This window comes from Conger conger, chromosome 3, assembly GCF_963514075.1.
Source record: "Conger conger chromosome 3, fConCon1.1, whole genome shotgun sequence".
Lineage (NCBI taxonomy): Eukaryota > Metazoa > Chordata > Actinopteri > Anguilliformes > Congridae > Conger > Conger conger.
In genome coordinates, this window is record NC_083762.1 from 9,216,074 (window position 1) to 9,231,517 (window position 15,444).

The window sequence follows — 15,444 nt, forward strand, 5'->3', positions numbered from 1 at the left end:
CCGACCCTTGTACCCGCATCCCACCTGTCCCTGAGCCTTTGCCAGCTGCTATCCTGTCTGTGCCTCGCTGCCCTGTCAACCATCTTCCTGTCTTTGAGTTAATGTGGCTAATAGGATCCCTTGGGCAAACGCGCCAGCCTCTTGGTCGACAGTAGAACTGTTCACAAAGGGGCACTATTACATTTTATAGGCAATTGAATTTTATTTTCAATGCAATATTTTGGGCATCTTGCTCAATTTCAAAGCAAAAGTTTACCTTCTTATCAGAACACAGTAATGACAACAGTGCCCTAAACAAACAGAATGTTAACGGTAGTCTGACACTTACGTCACAAAAATGGCAAAAACACTTATGTTTGCAATAAATTGGACCAGACGGTGCTTTAATTATCAGCTAACTTCGTTTGTGGCTGTCCAGGATCATTGCTGAGAATCTCTGCATATCTGCATGATATAATAAGACAGGAGATGGACGGGGAAAAAAAAAAGGACATTTTAAAATGATTGACCTGACTGCTTTTGAAATGACCTGAGTGCACATTTCTCATTTCAGTTACAGTCTGTATGAGGGGGATGGGGGTAGGGTGTGAGAGAAAGAGAGACAGAAAGAAAGAGAGGGAGAAAGACAGAGAGAGAGCGATAGCGACACAGAGACATCCCGCAGCTAACAAGCAACATACATCCAGACTGCTGAGACGACTTTTGATTACATTCTCATTTGGCTACGAGATAACAAGATGAGAACGGTCCCCAGATTATCTTGGGAAATGTTTTTGTTCCAAACAAGTTCTATCAAAGTCACAGAAAACATTTCAGCGGTGAACTGAGCACATTTACATGTAGAAATGCCCTCACTTTCAATAGATGCTCTGGGAGCTAAAAATTGCTTGCTGGGAACTTGACTAGACATATCAATCCTGATAAACTGGGCAGTGACACAAAGATGGGGCTGGCAGCATGTGAACCATGTCTGCCGTATTCCTCAAATACAGCCCATGATTAAATAGCCCTGAAGGAGGAATTCTAAAAGCAAAGTTGGAACACAGCAATCATTCATTTGATTAAAAAAAACGGCTGATATTGCTTTTTCTTTCCACGGTTGTAAACAATCGAGATTACGTATCGTGCAATAACGTGAACTTCATCCCCGTTTTCAGTTTTAGTCATAAGAAACACATTGATCTGTGGCAACATTGTTTATGTTTTTATACCGTTCAGCAGCATACGTGTGTGCCACGATGTTCGGGACTGATTAGCATGTAGGGGAAACGGTGTTGGCTTGGTGGTTAATTTTGCTCCGAGTCGACGGAATCGCTCTGACAGTTGTGGATGTTCTTATGATTTGTTGTGCCAGTGATGCCATAAACCATCATTGCAGTTTCCACTGAAGTGTTTGACAAACACCAGGCTGGTGCCCGCTGAGGTGATAAAACACCGAGAAAAAGAAAACTGAATGCAGCCATACAGAAAAACCGGGTGTCACTTGGCTTGCTGCCCTCACAATATCATATTTTTTAAATGTGACTTAGCAAATGTTATTGGCCACGCTTTAAAATAGGTTCCCATTCATTGGCATGGACTAATGTAGTTGTTAACAAACTACTACTGAGAAGTTAATCTGTGCGGCATTAATTCATGTTATCAACTGCATTATTGCCCATTCATATTGGAATGAAAAAGGCAGTCAATGCATTTGTTAATGGTTAACAAATTATTAAGTTCATCTTATGGTCTGCTAGTGTATACATATCATGTAACAAATGCATTAGTTGTTAACAAATGCATTAACTAATGAAAAGTACATTTAATGCTTAATTTGTGCATTTGTCCATCATTAATTCATGCTAACAATTACATTAGTTAATGCCAATTCTTGAACCTTATTGTAAAGTGTGACCATATTATTTGCTAAGCCACATTTTAAACACAATCTGCTGTTGCTGTTATCTACGATCCTGTATGTTTTCATTTCAACGCTAATTTGGCACGCCTGATTCAACTAATTAGCAGCTCAATGAGATATCTGGCTGTTGAATGAGTTGTGCTTTGTTGGGTTTGGAATGAAAACCTACAGGACAGTAGAGCACCAGGGATAGAATTGGCCAGCTCTGATCTAGAGGCATTAATAACAGCTTTTAATTCCTAAATAGGCGGTCGCCATTACGAGGCAGCGCCAATCAGATGTGAATGGTGGCAGGGTCCTACAGCCAGATGAGCTTTGTGTCAGTGCAAAAGCGAGAAATTGCACACGGCACCGGAGCACTGTCTTTCCACAGAGTTTATCCTCTGCGTGGCTGGCCTGATGGTCAGTGTTGTGGGCTCGCAGGCCTGCACATTACAGCCGGGATGGAAATGTGAGCGAAAGTGACACTCCCTGATATCGCCCCGGTAACCCATGGGGGTAGTGGTCGGGGAAGCCGACCTATCTTTAGATCCGGTTTATATGTGGATGAGAAGGAGGCGGCATACGTCAGCCTGGAGCACACAAGCCCCGTGCCCTCTCTGCATTGTGGTCAGGTTCACTTGCACACAGACTAACCACAAGAGACAGCGATGCATTAGAAACCAGCGACGAAACCCCCCCCCCCCCCCCCCCTCCCAGGCGGTCTCCAGAACACAGTTGATTAATTGGAAAGCTTGCCGATTACATGTCTCGCGTCAGGTACCAGGGGTGCCCTCGCGGGGAGTGGGTGGGGCAAACGAGGCGGTCGCGTTTTGATACATTTTCCGCCCCTTGTTGTTTTTGAGTGAGAGCAAGGAATCAGCAGGGGGGGAACGGGGTGTGGCAGATGCTCATCCTGCCACCATGTCTGCTTGCATCCGCGTTCTCCCACTACATGCTCAACTGCAATGGTCAGACGATCATATTTCCCAGAATGCACCTGGGGGGTGCAGATATCCATGGACAGGAAAAGGTGTAGTAAAGATTAGCACCCCGCCCCAAAATGGTATAATCCACCTGCGCCGCCAGAGAGCGTTATACGAGAACGATTTCTTTCCAGGGAGAGTTGTCTTCGTCTGTTATGCCATTATTTTCCAGGGCTTTAATTCCACAAGGTGTACTGTGGGCAGGGAAACGACAAAATATACTGTCGTAGAAATTATTCCAGTCCAACGAGAGGAGACAGGTGGGAGTAGATTGCAGGGTGTCCCCTTGTTTTCCTCAACAGCCCATTCAAGCAAGATGAGGTGCGAACAACAAGAGCAGGACAGAAAAGAATCGTATTTTATGGAGGGAGTTTTTACATGAACTCCTGCCAAGTGTGTTTTCAAGGCGGATTTCAGCAAACCCCCCCACCCATTCCTTGTCTAAACCGGGACCACTCGCCCCAGGTTTAGCTCCTGATATCTTTTTGTGTGTGTGTGTGTGTGTGGGTGTGTGTACGTGTATGTGAGGGTGTGTATGTGTGTGTGTGTGTGAGAGAGTGAGTGTGTGTGTGTGTGTGCACATGTGTATGTGTGTGTGTGTGGCCAAGGGCCAATGAGAAGACTGAGAATACTAGGAGCTGGAGGACTGTAAATTCTATTTTGTTTTGTTTCTGTATGAGTGTGGTGAGTCCCCAGAGGATCGTCTGATTCCACAGATTGATGGCATCGGTGTGATTTACGATAAGGGAGGATGTCTGTGGCCCAGCGAAGCCTCCTGAGAAACCAGACCATACAAACTGTTATTTGCATAAATAAATTGGTGACAGACATAAATGCACGCCATGTGCTTATCATGGCTCTCAGTATTACTTTTACGGGTCCTGTTTACTGCGTCACAAATTAGGATTGCCAATGTACTGCGTGATGAATAGATCATGGGGATTTACTGTATGGATATTTATTGTCTGATGCACAATGGAATTTGCTGTGCGTTACAGCTTAGATCTCTATGAAGATTATATAGACACGAAAAACACCTAATACAAAATATTATATAAGACAAAATATATGAGCATGAACATAATCAGGAACGGGTTGCCATTGTCCATATACTTTTATACTCATATTATACTCATATATTAATCTTATCTAGCCGGAGCTTTAACCTCCTGGAACCCTGTGTCCTCAAGCAAGGACATTTTGGCTTCCCTGAGCTTTATAGAGTATTCCTCAATGATAATAAAATAAAATATACACACACTTTATTAGGAACACCTGTACTCCAACTTATTCATGCGATTATCTAGCCAGCCAATCGTGTGGCAGCAGTGCAATGCATAAAGGTCAGGAGCTTCAGTTAATGTTCACATCAACCATCAGAATAGGGGAAAAATGTGATGTCAGTGACTTTGACAGTGGAATGATTGTTGGTGCCAGACAGGGTGGTTTGAGTATCTCAGAAACTGCTGATCTACAGTCTCCAGAGTTTGCTTTGCAGAGAATGGTGCAAAAAACATCCAGAAACGCCTTGTTAATGAGAGAGGCCTCAGGAGAATGACCAGGCTGGTCAAAGCCGACAGGAAGGCGAGTAATGCAAATATTGTGTTAACCAACAGTGGTATGCAGAAGAACACACTCCAAAAATAAAACATGTCAAGTGGATAGGCTACAGCAGCAGAAGAAAAAATAAGTCTAATAAATAACAAATAAAATGCTCACTGAGTGTATATATTGAAATATTAACACAGCAACATGTTTGTGTCATGCAAGACATTATGTAAAAACAAATTTTCAAAAAAGCTGCCGGATCTCAGGAGGATAAATAAGGTGAGAGTCATACGAGACCAGCTCTCTGGCTCTGAGATGCGAACGATGAGGAGGATTTTTAATGTCTATCCCGGTTTACACAGCAGTTTAATCTGGCTGGCGTGAATCCATGGATATCTGCTGGTCATCTCAATGCACAAGGTCTGATTTCTACAGAGACAGACAGGTGAGTAACACCATCCTCACCATTTGGAGCTTGAAAGCAGAGCTGAGAACCGAAAGGATGGGACGCTATCTCTGCTGAGTTACAACGAAGGCCAGCAAACGCTGTGGCTCTCCAGGACCTGGAGCGAGGACCACTGGTCTAACTGTTAAACACAGTGATGTGGCAAAGGGTGCTTTAAGCTCAGGGCAAAACCATCCTGCAGACAAAAGACCTGGGTCAAGGACTTAGTTTAAATACTTAAACTCTTTAGACGGCAAGGTGAATCCCTGTGGGATACAGACAATGGTAACGGAAGCTCATGTCTACATTCATCTTACACGTCTCTTTTCCAAGATTGGTCAATTGCTCAATCTTGTTGAGAATTTCTAGGGAACTGCAGAAGTGTCGGCCGCTAGTCCAGCGATCTTCATTTCCGGTCTGGGCAGGCCACCGGGTCTGCTGGTTTTCGTTTTTTGCCTTAATATCAGCAACCAATTCAGACGCGCACAATCCACATACACCACGCCAGCGGGGCCCATACTAAAATGGTGAGGGTGTGGGGTTTTGTTCTAGTCTGGCACTAAGACACGTAATTATACTTATCTTGATTAAAAATTATGATTATGATTATGATTAGTTAATTACTAGAATCAGGTGTCATATTTCTGGTCTAAAACAAAAGCCTGCACCCACGTCAGCCCTTGTCAGATAAGACTGTACACTCCTGGCATAATGCAGATTCTGAGCTGCAGTTGAAGTGTGAGTGGGTGATGGTAACTAGCTAACATGACACATTTCTGGAACGCCGGGGGTCATTCTGGTTACATTTGCATTTAGTTATTTTTTTTAAAAAAAGACCTAAAACAGTAGGTCTAATGTTAAAATAAGTTCTGTCATAAAGGAGTTTTAGGCTGGTTAATGTTGAGTCATTAAGAACACGGCCTGTAGTGTAGTGGTTAAGGTAAATGACTGGGACACCCAAGGTTGGTGGTTCTAATCCCGGTGTAGCCACAGTAAGATCTGCACAGCTGTTGGGCCCTTGAGCAAGGCCCTTAACCCTGCATTGCTCCAAGGGAGGATTGTCTCCTGCTTAGTCTAATCAACTGTACGTCGCTCTGGATAAGAGTGCCTGCCAAAATGCGAATAACGTAACATAACGTAACACAGGGGATATTGTGTATTTATTCTGAAAGTAGGTGCTGAAACTCCTGATTCTCTGATGAGTATTCACTTTATAATGAATGACCATGCACAACTGACATATATTTTTAAGTGAAATAACAAAACAAATTAATGTTCTTAATATTGTGTGTTCCCTCTTCCCTTTGTTCAAGGGATATCATAGGAAAGAGGCAACTTTTTGTGGGAAATAATTCACTCTATCTTTCCTGGGAGGCTCCGGCAAACAGAACTCGGTAGGTCTTTAACGGGCATTGACCTCACACAGACCCAGCCATGTCAACCCAGGGTCACGGCGTGAAGGTCTGGGGGGCACGGCTCTTTAAATCGATTCCGCGCCGCCATTGTCCTGTACCCTCCAGCAGGGGTGCTTAACCTGCGTCTTCCCAGCAGAGAGTCAGCCGTATTAATGGCCGGCACGCGTTAGTTACCAACAATGTAATCCCTGGAAAAGGCAATTATTTAAGATAATTAAAATGTGAGTAGAACTGAAGTGATTAGTGTTGGAGCTGAGCGACCCAGCGTCTCTCAGCGTGGGGGTGTCCCCTGAAAGAGCACGTCAGCGAAGTAAACATTTAGGCCCAGTGTTCCAGCTGTGGTGCCCCCTCTCGTCCAAGGGCAGCAGCGGTACCCTCTCCTCTGCCGCGGGCGGGCTGCGATCAGCGCTATTGGGTTTAATTTGGCCCTAACAGCGTGAGGTCTGGGGGTCGGTGGGACCCCGACACCGGACGCTGATACCGTCTGCCCTGGGTGGAGTTACGCGGCTCCGCGTCAGCGCGCTAATTTCACACCGGACGCTGATACCGTCTGTGCTGGGTGGAGTTACGCGGCTCCGCGTCAGCGCGCTAATTTCACACGGCTGAAAGCGGCGGGGCTCCCTGGAAGCTCTTATCTGAGGAGCACAGTCGTAATCCGCCCCCCCCTTCCCACCGCCACAATGCTCTCCCAGGACTCCGCTAACGCAAGGGGTGTGCACGTGTGTGTGTGTGTGCGTGTGTGTGTGCTTGTGTGTGTGTGGAGGGGTGGGGTTTAGCTTCTCCCGTTCGCGCAGAACCGCGGTCACTGTCTCTCCTTAACGCTGGCGACCTTGAAAAACGCACGCCACGCAAACGCCACCCAGAGAGACAGAATTATCCCTAACTACCGTACACAGTGAAACCATCATTATGAAATGGCCATGATTTTCTAATTGGATTCTTCATGTTTAAAATGTATGTCGCTAATTGCAATGTTTTAGATGCGGTAAGGATAAGGAATTAATTTCTAAACGCTAATGTGGAAATGGGGAGTATAAAAGGATGGGGGTTGTCTATTGGCTTCAATTGGAATATGTCATAAGTTTGGCTCTTTCATCTGGGGATGTCTTTAAACTACATCTCAGGGTTTTGTTTGATGTTACATTTCAGAGTTTTCCAGAGAGAGCGTTTTTCTGATCTAAAAATTTCAAATGCTTTAGCTGAAATATTTAAGCCATGAAAGGAGGTTTTCTTGGCACAAAACTGAAGTTTGCCTCAAAAAACCTTTTTAAAGAAACCTGCTCATGGCTTTTAGGCTGTGGGTTTATGTGATGTGGTGTCTTTGTTAACGCCGACATCACTTATCCAGCAGTCGTGTCTACCTTTGTTTAATAGCTGCTGCTCTCCTGCTTCAGATGTATTTGTGTGATTTATTTTTCCGTTCCTGTGACACAGAAATGTCAGCCATTCAGCCCTTCACATTGACAGATATGCTTATGTCGTCCAAAATCCAGGGTTAGGGTCAGTTCCAGTTCAGCTCACTCAATTGAGCAAATAAATTGAAATTCAGGTCACGAACTGAAGAAAAGCCCGACAAAGATTTTACAATTAATGCAGTGAATTACAATTTATTTCATGAACTACGCAACTTTGGAAGTGGATTTCATGCCAAGTCTGCCCGGCACAAGGCACACAAAGAAATGGACACTGTGCACTATGAAAAATGACTGTCAACTAGACAGTAAAATAGCTTGACAAGGAAAATGCCTATATTCCACTGGCAACTCTTGAAATTAGCCAAAAACGATACAGTTTTAAGTCTCAATACAAGTACAAAAATATTCGTTCAGATTCACTTATTTCTTGGTTTTTGCAGTATGTCCATATCTGCGCAGATAGGCAGTGGCCATTGGACTCACTGGGTGATGAGCACGAGCTACCCATACCTCCCCCCAGCCCGGCTCCAGCCCCTCCGTGCCTGGACCCCCCCCCCCCCCCCCCATCTGCCTGGGCCTCCCGCCCCCATGCGCCTGGGCCCCCCCACCCCCCAGCCTCAGCCCGTGACGCGCGGGAGCCGGGGAATGATGGAGCCGCTTATAATTGGTTCAGTACATTGCCCCTAATTGTAGCGAACATAATGAGTTTCGGAGAGGAGCCTGGGAGCGGGAGCGCACCCCCAGGATCAATACGCACTCATCTCCGTCTGCCAGAGCACGTCGGGGCTACCCCCCCCCACGGCGCAGCGGCCCGCCTTTCCCCTCAGGAGTCAACGTTTCACTTCCACTGAGACCTCAGCGTCTCTTTAACGATGCTATACGTGTTACACTGGCCTTCATTTTCCGGCTTCGGTTGGATTTCGCAACATCTCTCGTGACCGGTGGTCAACAAATGTTTGTTTTCACACTCCAAATTGCGCTCCGAGTTGCATTCGAAAGTAAACTATGACTAGGAGAACCTTGAGATCTTATTTTTCTTAGATAACCCAGCAGAAGCATACTTTGGAGAATGAAGACTGCAGAGAGACAACCAACAATGTCATCTGACACAATAATATTGAGTCAAAAAATATTTTGTATTGGTGGATATTAGGCCTTTGCTCATTCGCATTCGGCATCCAAGTTTCTGTGCGTGCGTCATCAAATTTGAATACATAACGGGAATGTTGCACCCATGTTGCACCCAGCACCTCCAGTAGAAAACAGCACATACCGTGAGGAGCAATTTGAGAATGCAAACACATTGATTCAATCACAAAAATGGCATCATAAGAATGTATCAAATAACAATGTCATTTTTTAATATGAATACATTTTGCAGGTGCTATTCTGTCTTTACCCTTGATTAATTGGAGCTGTACTTAGCCTCCTGTTGTTTGAGTACAATCCTCCCCCCGCCCGTCTCAAAGTCCCTAAAATGCCCGTCTCTTTTAGGTCTGTCGTCTGTTGTCCTTCCTCTTGAATCCGGGTCACCTCGGCGTTTGATAAAACGAGGCGCGCGTCTGAGCCAAGCCAAACTCTTATTTGGATTCCGCCTCCTAAAAAATACATGCTCTACCGGCTTCAGACAGAGTGCCCCACATTTCACAGCCAAAGTGGCAAAGTGGCGCACAGCGCTAGCATACTGATAACTCTCCAGCAGACAGTTGGCCGATCATTAGGGAACACTGGGGGAGGATTATAAGTTTACTCCCAGCTCATACGCCTTGGCCACGCTTGATGATGCGCTTATTACTTTCCGTTCAGCATTTGCACTTGACAAGAATGTCATTTCAACCACAGGTTAATGAAAGTCGTCGCCAGTTGCTATCCGGCTTAATTTAAAATTTGATTGGTGCCTTTTGTTCTCCTGTAATAGGCTTAAAGACATCTTTGTCTTTTTCCAAATACACTGGTTGTTTACTGTACATGTTTACAAAATGCTTTCATCAGAGGAGTTAAATGTGTTTGCAGATTGGCACAGCGGTTAGGGAACAACGTGAGCGCATTTGCAGGTTTGAACCTTCTGCAGTGTTATAGATGTTGTATCTCTAAGATGAGTGTTCTTTAATAAGATTACGTTCGTAAAATATTCAGCCGTATTACAATATTGCATTTTAACTGTGAGCTGTAAAAGTCATCTGCGATATATGATGTGCTTACTCCAGTATTAAACCCCACTGGTGTACTCAAGTCCACAGCACATAGTCAAATTGACAAAATGGTTACATAATTTGCATGTCGCTGGTTTTTGCTTATTGCTACAAACAGCTCATTTTCTGTTAGTGTTTCACAGTTTTGATGGATGTCTTATTGTGTCCCCGTTTCGTTAAGCTGTTAGTCTGTCTGTGGGTGGTGTGTTTGTGTCTTGGATATGTCACAATGGGAACAATTGTGTATTTATTGCTACTTCACTAAATCATGTTCGATCTTCAAAACAGTGAAGTTGCCTGAAATGGTTTTTTTTCCAGTTGCTTTGCAAGGGCAGAGACATTGAAAACTCATGCTCAGTGATAAAATCAGTTCTCTTTTTCAGTTGAGTGGGGTGTAATGGCCAATCCAAATCTGAATGGTGGTGAATGTATCACAGATTTTCAAAAATTTTCTTAAAAGATATAGTGGTCTGTTTGTTCCCTTTTGGACTCATTTTGTAATCAGTTATCGTAACTGAAATCAGTGCCTGGGATCTCTGGACAGGTGTATGCCAAACTAACCAATTTGGCAAACTAAACTACATGGCCAAGAGGTTCTGTTTTTTAGACCAAATGACAGAATGGGGAAGAAATGTGATCTAAGTGACTTTGACTGTGGGATGATTATTGGTGCCAGACAGGTAAATGGTAAATGGTTGGCATTTATATAGCGCCTTTATCCAAAGCGCTGTACAATTTATGCTTCTCATTCACCCATTCACACACACACTCACAGGGTGGTTTGAGTATCTCAGAAACTGCTGATCTCCTGGGATTTTCACGCACAGAGTTTGCAGAGAATGGTGCAAAAAAACGACCAGTGAGCAGCAGTTCTGCAGACAGAAACACCTTGTTAATGAGAGAGGTCAGAGGAGAAGGGCCAGACTGGTGAAAGCTGACAGGACGCATATAATCACGCATTACACATTACATGTAAGTGGATAGGCTACAGCAGCAGAAGACCATAAAAATAAGTCTAATAAATACCTAATATAGTGCTCAGGGAGTGTACATTGGTGATGTACAGTATGAAGAAAAGGGGGCTTACTCTGTGGACGAAGGTGGACCAATTAGTTCCAAAATAATTGCTCAAATACTACAGCAGTGGCCTTCAGCACAGATGAACTGATGGGAAATATCTTTAAACTAATCTCTGTTCGGCTGTTCAACACTGGCTACACGTTTCAATTATTTGGTTGAGTGCCACTTTGTTTGGCTGCAAAGAACTCATCCAAGTCTAAGCTATTCCACAGGTAAGCAGTTTTTCTTGTAAGAAAGAACATATTTTTAGGAGGGGCCAGTTGTCAATTCAGTGATGTCATAGCAGTGTTCAAATTATGATAAAGTCCAAGGGGATGTTGAAAATGTTTCAAATGTAACGAGTACATGCAAACACAGCGGCCTAATAATGTTTACACAAGCCTGCTGCAGGCCTTTTTACTGCAAGGGAAATCAGTAGTGGTGTTTGGATACACTTTGATCCGATCAACACACACACACACACATACACACGCACACACACACGCACACACACACACACGCACACACACTTGCACATATGGATGCACACCACTGGTCTCTATTTAACCTTGTAATAAAAGATGTAAGTGAATCAGACGTCATTACCGTCACCTCTAGCTCGCTAAAGACCTTCCCCTCCTCTTACCCCGGTAAGAGTCTCTTGTTTGAGGGAAGTGTTTGGTGAACTGGAGACACCCAGCTCTGAATAACATTGCTTTTCTCTGTCGGTTTAAATAGTCCTGTGACTTAAATATTGATGAGCCGTGTTTAAAGCGAGGCATTTAGTCTGATTTGTAAGAGCGGCCTTGGCACACTTTTTGCTCTCTCTCAGTGCCGCTGAGAATTAGCTGAACTGGAAAAGCATTCTCCCAAATCCTTACCTGCGAGGGGGCCTCCCTTCCAAGAGACCTTCCCCCGGAAAAAAAAAAAGCCTTTCATATTACAAAGAAGACCGGAATCCTAGTTTACTATTAATAGGAGTCTTCATACTTTTTAATTCTAAAGGGGTTCATTTCACTCTTCTGCTGAAGTTTCTTTTGATGTTAACTCAGTCAGCTCTTCAGGGCTTTACATATAGAAAACTCACTCCTGGATGAAGATTGATGACCTGAGGATGTTCTGTTCTCGCTGGGACAGACTGACCCAGGACAGACTGACTGCCTTTTCTATGCTGTGACGTATGTTTCCGGAGTTCACACTGTTCACTTGGACGCTCGTGATCAGGCTCCCCCAGCATTTGGCGCGGACACTAAATGAAGGTAAATGGTGCTGAAGAGCTTCGCCCTTCAATTAGACTCCCATTTGAAGGCAGCATGCACCCCCCCCCCCCCCCCCCCATTACACAAACTCTGGTTTATTTACATCATCTGTTCAAGCACTGATCCATTTGTACTGAATACCCGAGATATAGATGCCTCTCTATAGTGAGTCATACTTTTGTCCTATTTCTTTTTATATATTAAATTATTTTCCCTGTCATTCTTTCCCCTTGTGCCTCACTAAAGAATATCATTTGAAGGCAGAGACCGGGGCAGGCGATATAATCTCCCATATTTCCTCCATCTGAGTGGACTAGTGCTGCTCCCAGCACCAGTGATCTCACTGATTTGCACACGTGTGCTCCCACAGAGCCTATGCACTACCAGTTGGTGCTGGAAATGGCTGCCAAATCACAATCCTGGATTCAGTCTTTTGTCTGCCCACACGCATATACACACACACATACACACACACACACACACACACTCACATGCACACAGACACACAGAGATGTTCACACACACACATGGACACGCCCACACATGTACATATATGCACATACTGTACACACACAGACATGGACACGCACACACACACACACACACACACACACACAAACACATTCCCATCAACAGATACTCTCAATATGCAACTCATTTCCAGAGCCCCATTTAGTTCAGTCCCTCGGCGGGGCAGTGGAGGCGAAACGCACACCTCCCCCTATGAACCCTTACCCCCCCCCCGACGCACAGCCTGCCCGGGCTGTTGAAAGGCATCTTCTCCCCTGTCCTGTCCCTCTGCCCACCTGACAGCCCCTCATGTCTGCAGAATGGAGTTTTTCTGTGGGTTGGACTGCCTCTGTGCCCCTGGCCCCTCCCCAGGGACTGACTAGGGGATTACACACATCCTAATTCCTGCCACTGCACACCTGGGCTTGACAGGGCATGAAATGGGAAAAGCGATCACGGAACAGGCTCCTCTACAAACTTTTCTATTTATTTATTTATTTATTACTTATTCATTTCTTACAGTAACAGAGAGGAAGAGATTTCTTCGAGGCTTTTTTTTTTTTGTTCTCCTTCCAACACCCACACACGCCTTCAGACTCACTTCCTCTCAGTGTTGTGGAGGAGGTTTTTCTTTGTCATACAAGTCGCAGAAACGTCATATTTTCATCCGTGGGACACAAATACACTGACAACGTCTCGAGTCACTGCCTGGCCACGCAGGCATCAGCTTGAACCCCATTTTCTTCCATTCACAAGAGGAGGGTTTTTGGGAGTGAGCACGTAAAAGCATTTTTGCGTATTAGATTTGTAAACTTATGAACATCGTGTATACATGTATTTGACTGCCTGGATGTGCAGGTATTACTGTCTGTTATTTTCCAAATGGAAATCCCATGTTCATATATTTAATTCAGATCTGTCTCTTCCTGAAAATGAGATTCACAGCCTGTCTCTTTTAGACATGAACTTTACCTTCAAATGTCAGCTTTGATTTTTAGACCTGATCGTATTAATATCGTGGTTCATATGCAGTTTTTTCTTTGGCTGGCAGCATTTTAAAGCCAAAGTGTCTGCTTGTTACGCACCATCTTCAAGATGCTGAGAGGCTTTTAATTGAGCTGATTTCTATTGTCAGTCTTCTCTTCTTTTGATACCATGCGAATAGAATATTTGTGGCTGCTATCATTATAAAGTCATTTACCAGATGGGTTTTCTAACAATGAATACAATTACAAGTGTGATTTGAAACAAAACATTTAGCTTGAGGAATATTACTTTTGACTAATTAAGACTTAAACACTACACGCATATCATGAATAATAAGCATACAGCTTTAGTTTCTGAATCAAACTGGGCTGCCTCAAAAAGAATCCTTGAATTGTCCCTATCATGGCAGTGTATATCAACAAAGTACACCTTTATTTTAATCACCCCACTGTTTTTGTCTCAATTTATTGGTTCTCCGACAAATGGTATAATTACAGCATTTCAAGAAGCTGTAAAATCAGTAGTTGCTTTGTTTGTGTTCATTTTCTATAAAGAAATCTGTCATAAACATGTTTACCAAGCCTCTCTCCATTTCTGCACAAATAAAAGAATCACTTGCAACTGTTGAGCCCATTTGGTGTTTAATAGATTTTATATTCTTTATTCTTCATAGTTTCACCTGTTTTGAACAACCATTGCTCATTTTGCCCTCAGTTGCCAGCAGTTATCCACGTTTAGTTCCTCACCATGCAAAGCCCAGGGCTCATTGATCAGAGAGTTATTGACTGAGATTTGTGATTGTCCAGAGATCAGCAACCATGCCTGGCCCCATTGGACTTCAGTCCCCAGTGAATGCATATGGGTGAATGCCTTGGATATTAACCTACGCACAGCAGTCTTCCGTAGACAAAGAGCTTCATTAAACTTCCCGTTCCCTCTGCTTATTCTCCACGCAGTAAGTTTTTTCCATAGTAACCAGACAGAAAAAGCAGCAGCACCTCATCACATATTATTGCACTGAGAAAACATAAAATATTTACATAATACAATAAACACCCTGATGCACTATTCCAAAAGTACACCTCCTCTTCCAAAACAACAATAAAAACAAGACAAATCAAAAGTCCCCTCCCCTCACCCACAGAGAAGCAGACATGCACATAATTGTCTTACCTTATGAAGCTGTCTTGAAAAAAGCAAAAAGACAAGACATATAAAATCCTTAAGACTTGTGGGAGCATTCTCTGGTCTCAGATTCTTGGCCTCGTTGAGTAATTTGCGGGAGTAACCTGAGGAATTACCGAATCCGGTGTGGAGCGTGCGCGGCTGGGCAGGAGAGCATCGTCTCACGGAGCGCTCGGGGGTAATCTGTGCGCAAACTTCCCCTCCTCCCTCTAAGTCCTCACAGGTGTACAATCCAGAACAGTGTGCCTCCTGCTTCCACAAGCTCGGGGCTTTGTGTGCGAACATGCATGCATGTGTGTATTAGTGTGTACTTGTGTGTCAGCGTGTCGCTCTTTTTTTCACTCTCTCTCTCTCTCTCTCTCTCTCTCTCTGTCTCGCTCACTCTTCTTCTTTTTTTTTCTTTTTTTTCTTTTTTTTTACAGCCAGCTGCTTGCTCCAGGAATTACAACGGGAGAAGATTTAAAGGGCCGGTAACACATTTGATGCATGTAAGACAGACCGCTCGCAATTAGCCTCAAGTGTGAGAGAGAAGGGGGATATTTATGAGGGGTGTCTGTGCGC

General features: G+C 44.1%; 1 protein-coding gene across 4 annotated transcripts in view; it reads right to left on the reverse strand.

The window, feature by feature from the left end:
* The window catches only part of glra4a (glycine receptor, alpha 4a), a 50,522-nt gene extending 35,303 nt beyond the window's left edge, over positions 1-15,219 (reverse strand). For all 4 annotated transcript variants that reach the window (XM_061235581.1, XM_061235578.1, XM_061235580.1 and 1 more), the window contains exon 1: positions 14,872-15,219. In XM_061235581.1, the coding sequence (XP_061091565.1) occupies positions 14,872-14,939 (68 nt within the window). In that variant the 5' untranslated portion in view covers positions 14,940-15,219. The remainder of the gene's footprint in view (positions 1-14,871) is intronic.
* Between the last annotated feature and the right edge of the window lie 225 nt (positions 15,220-15,444).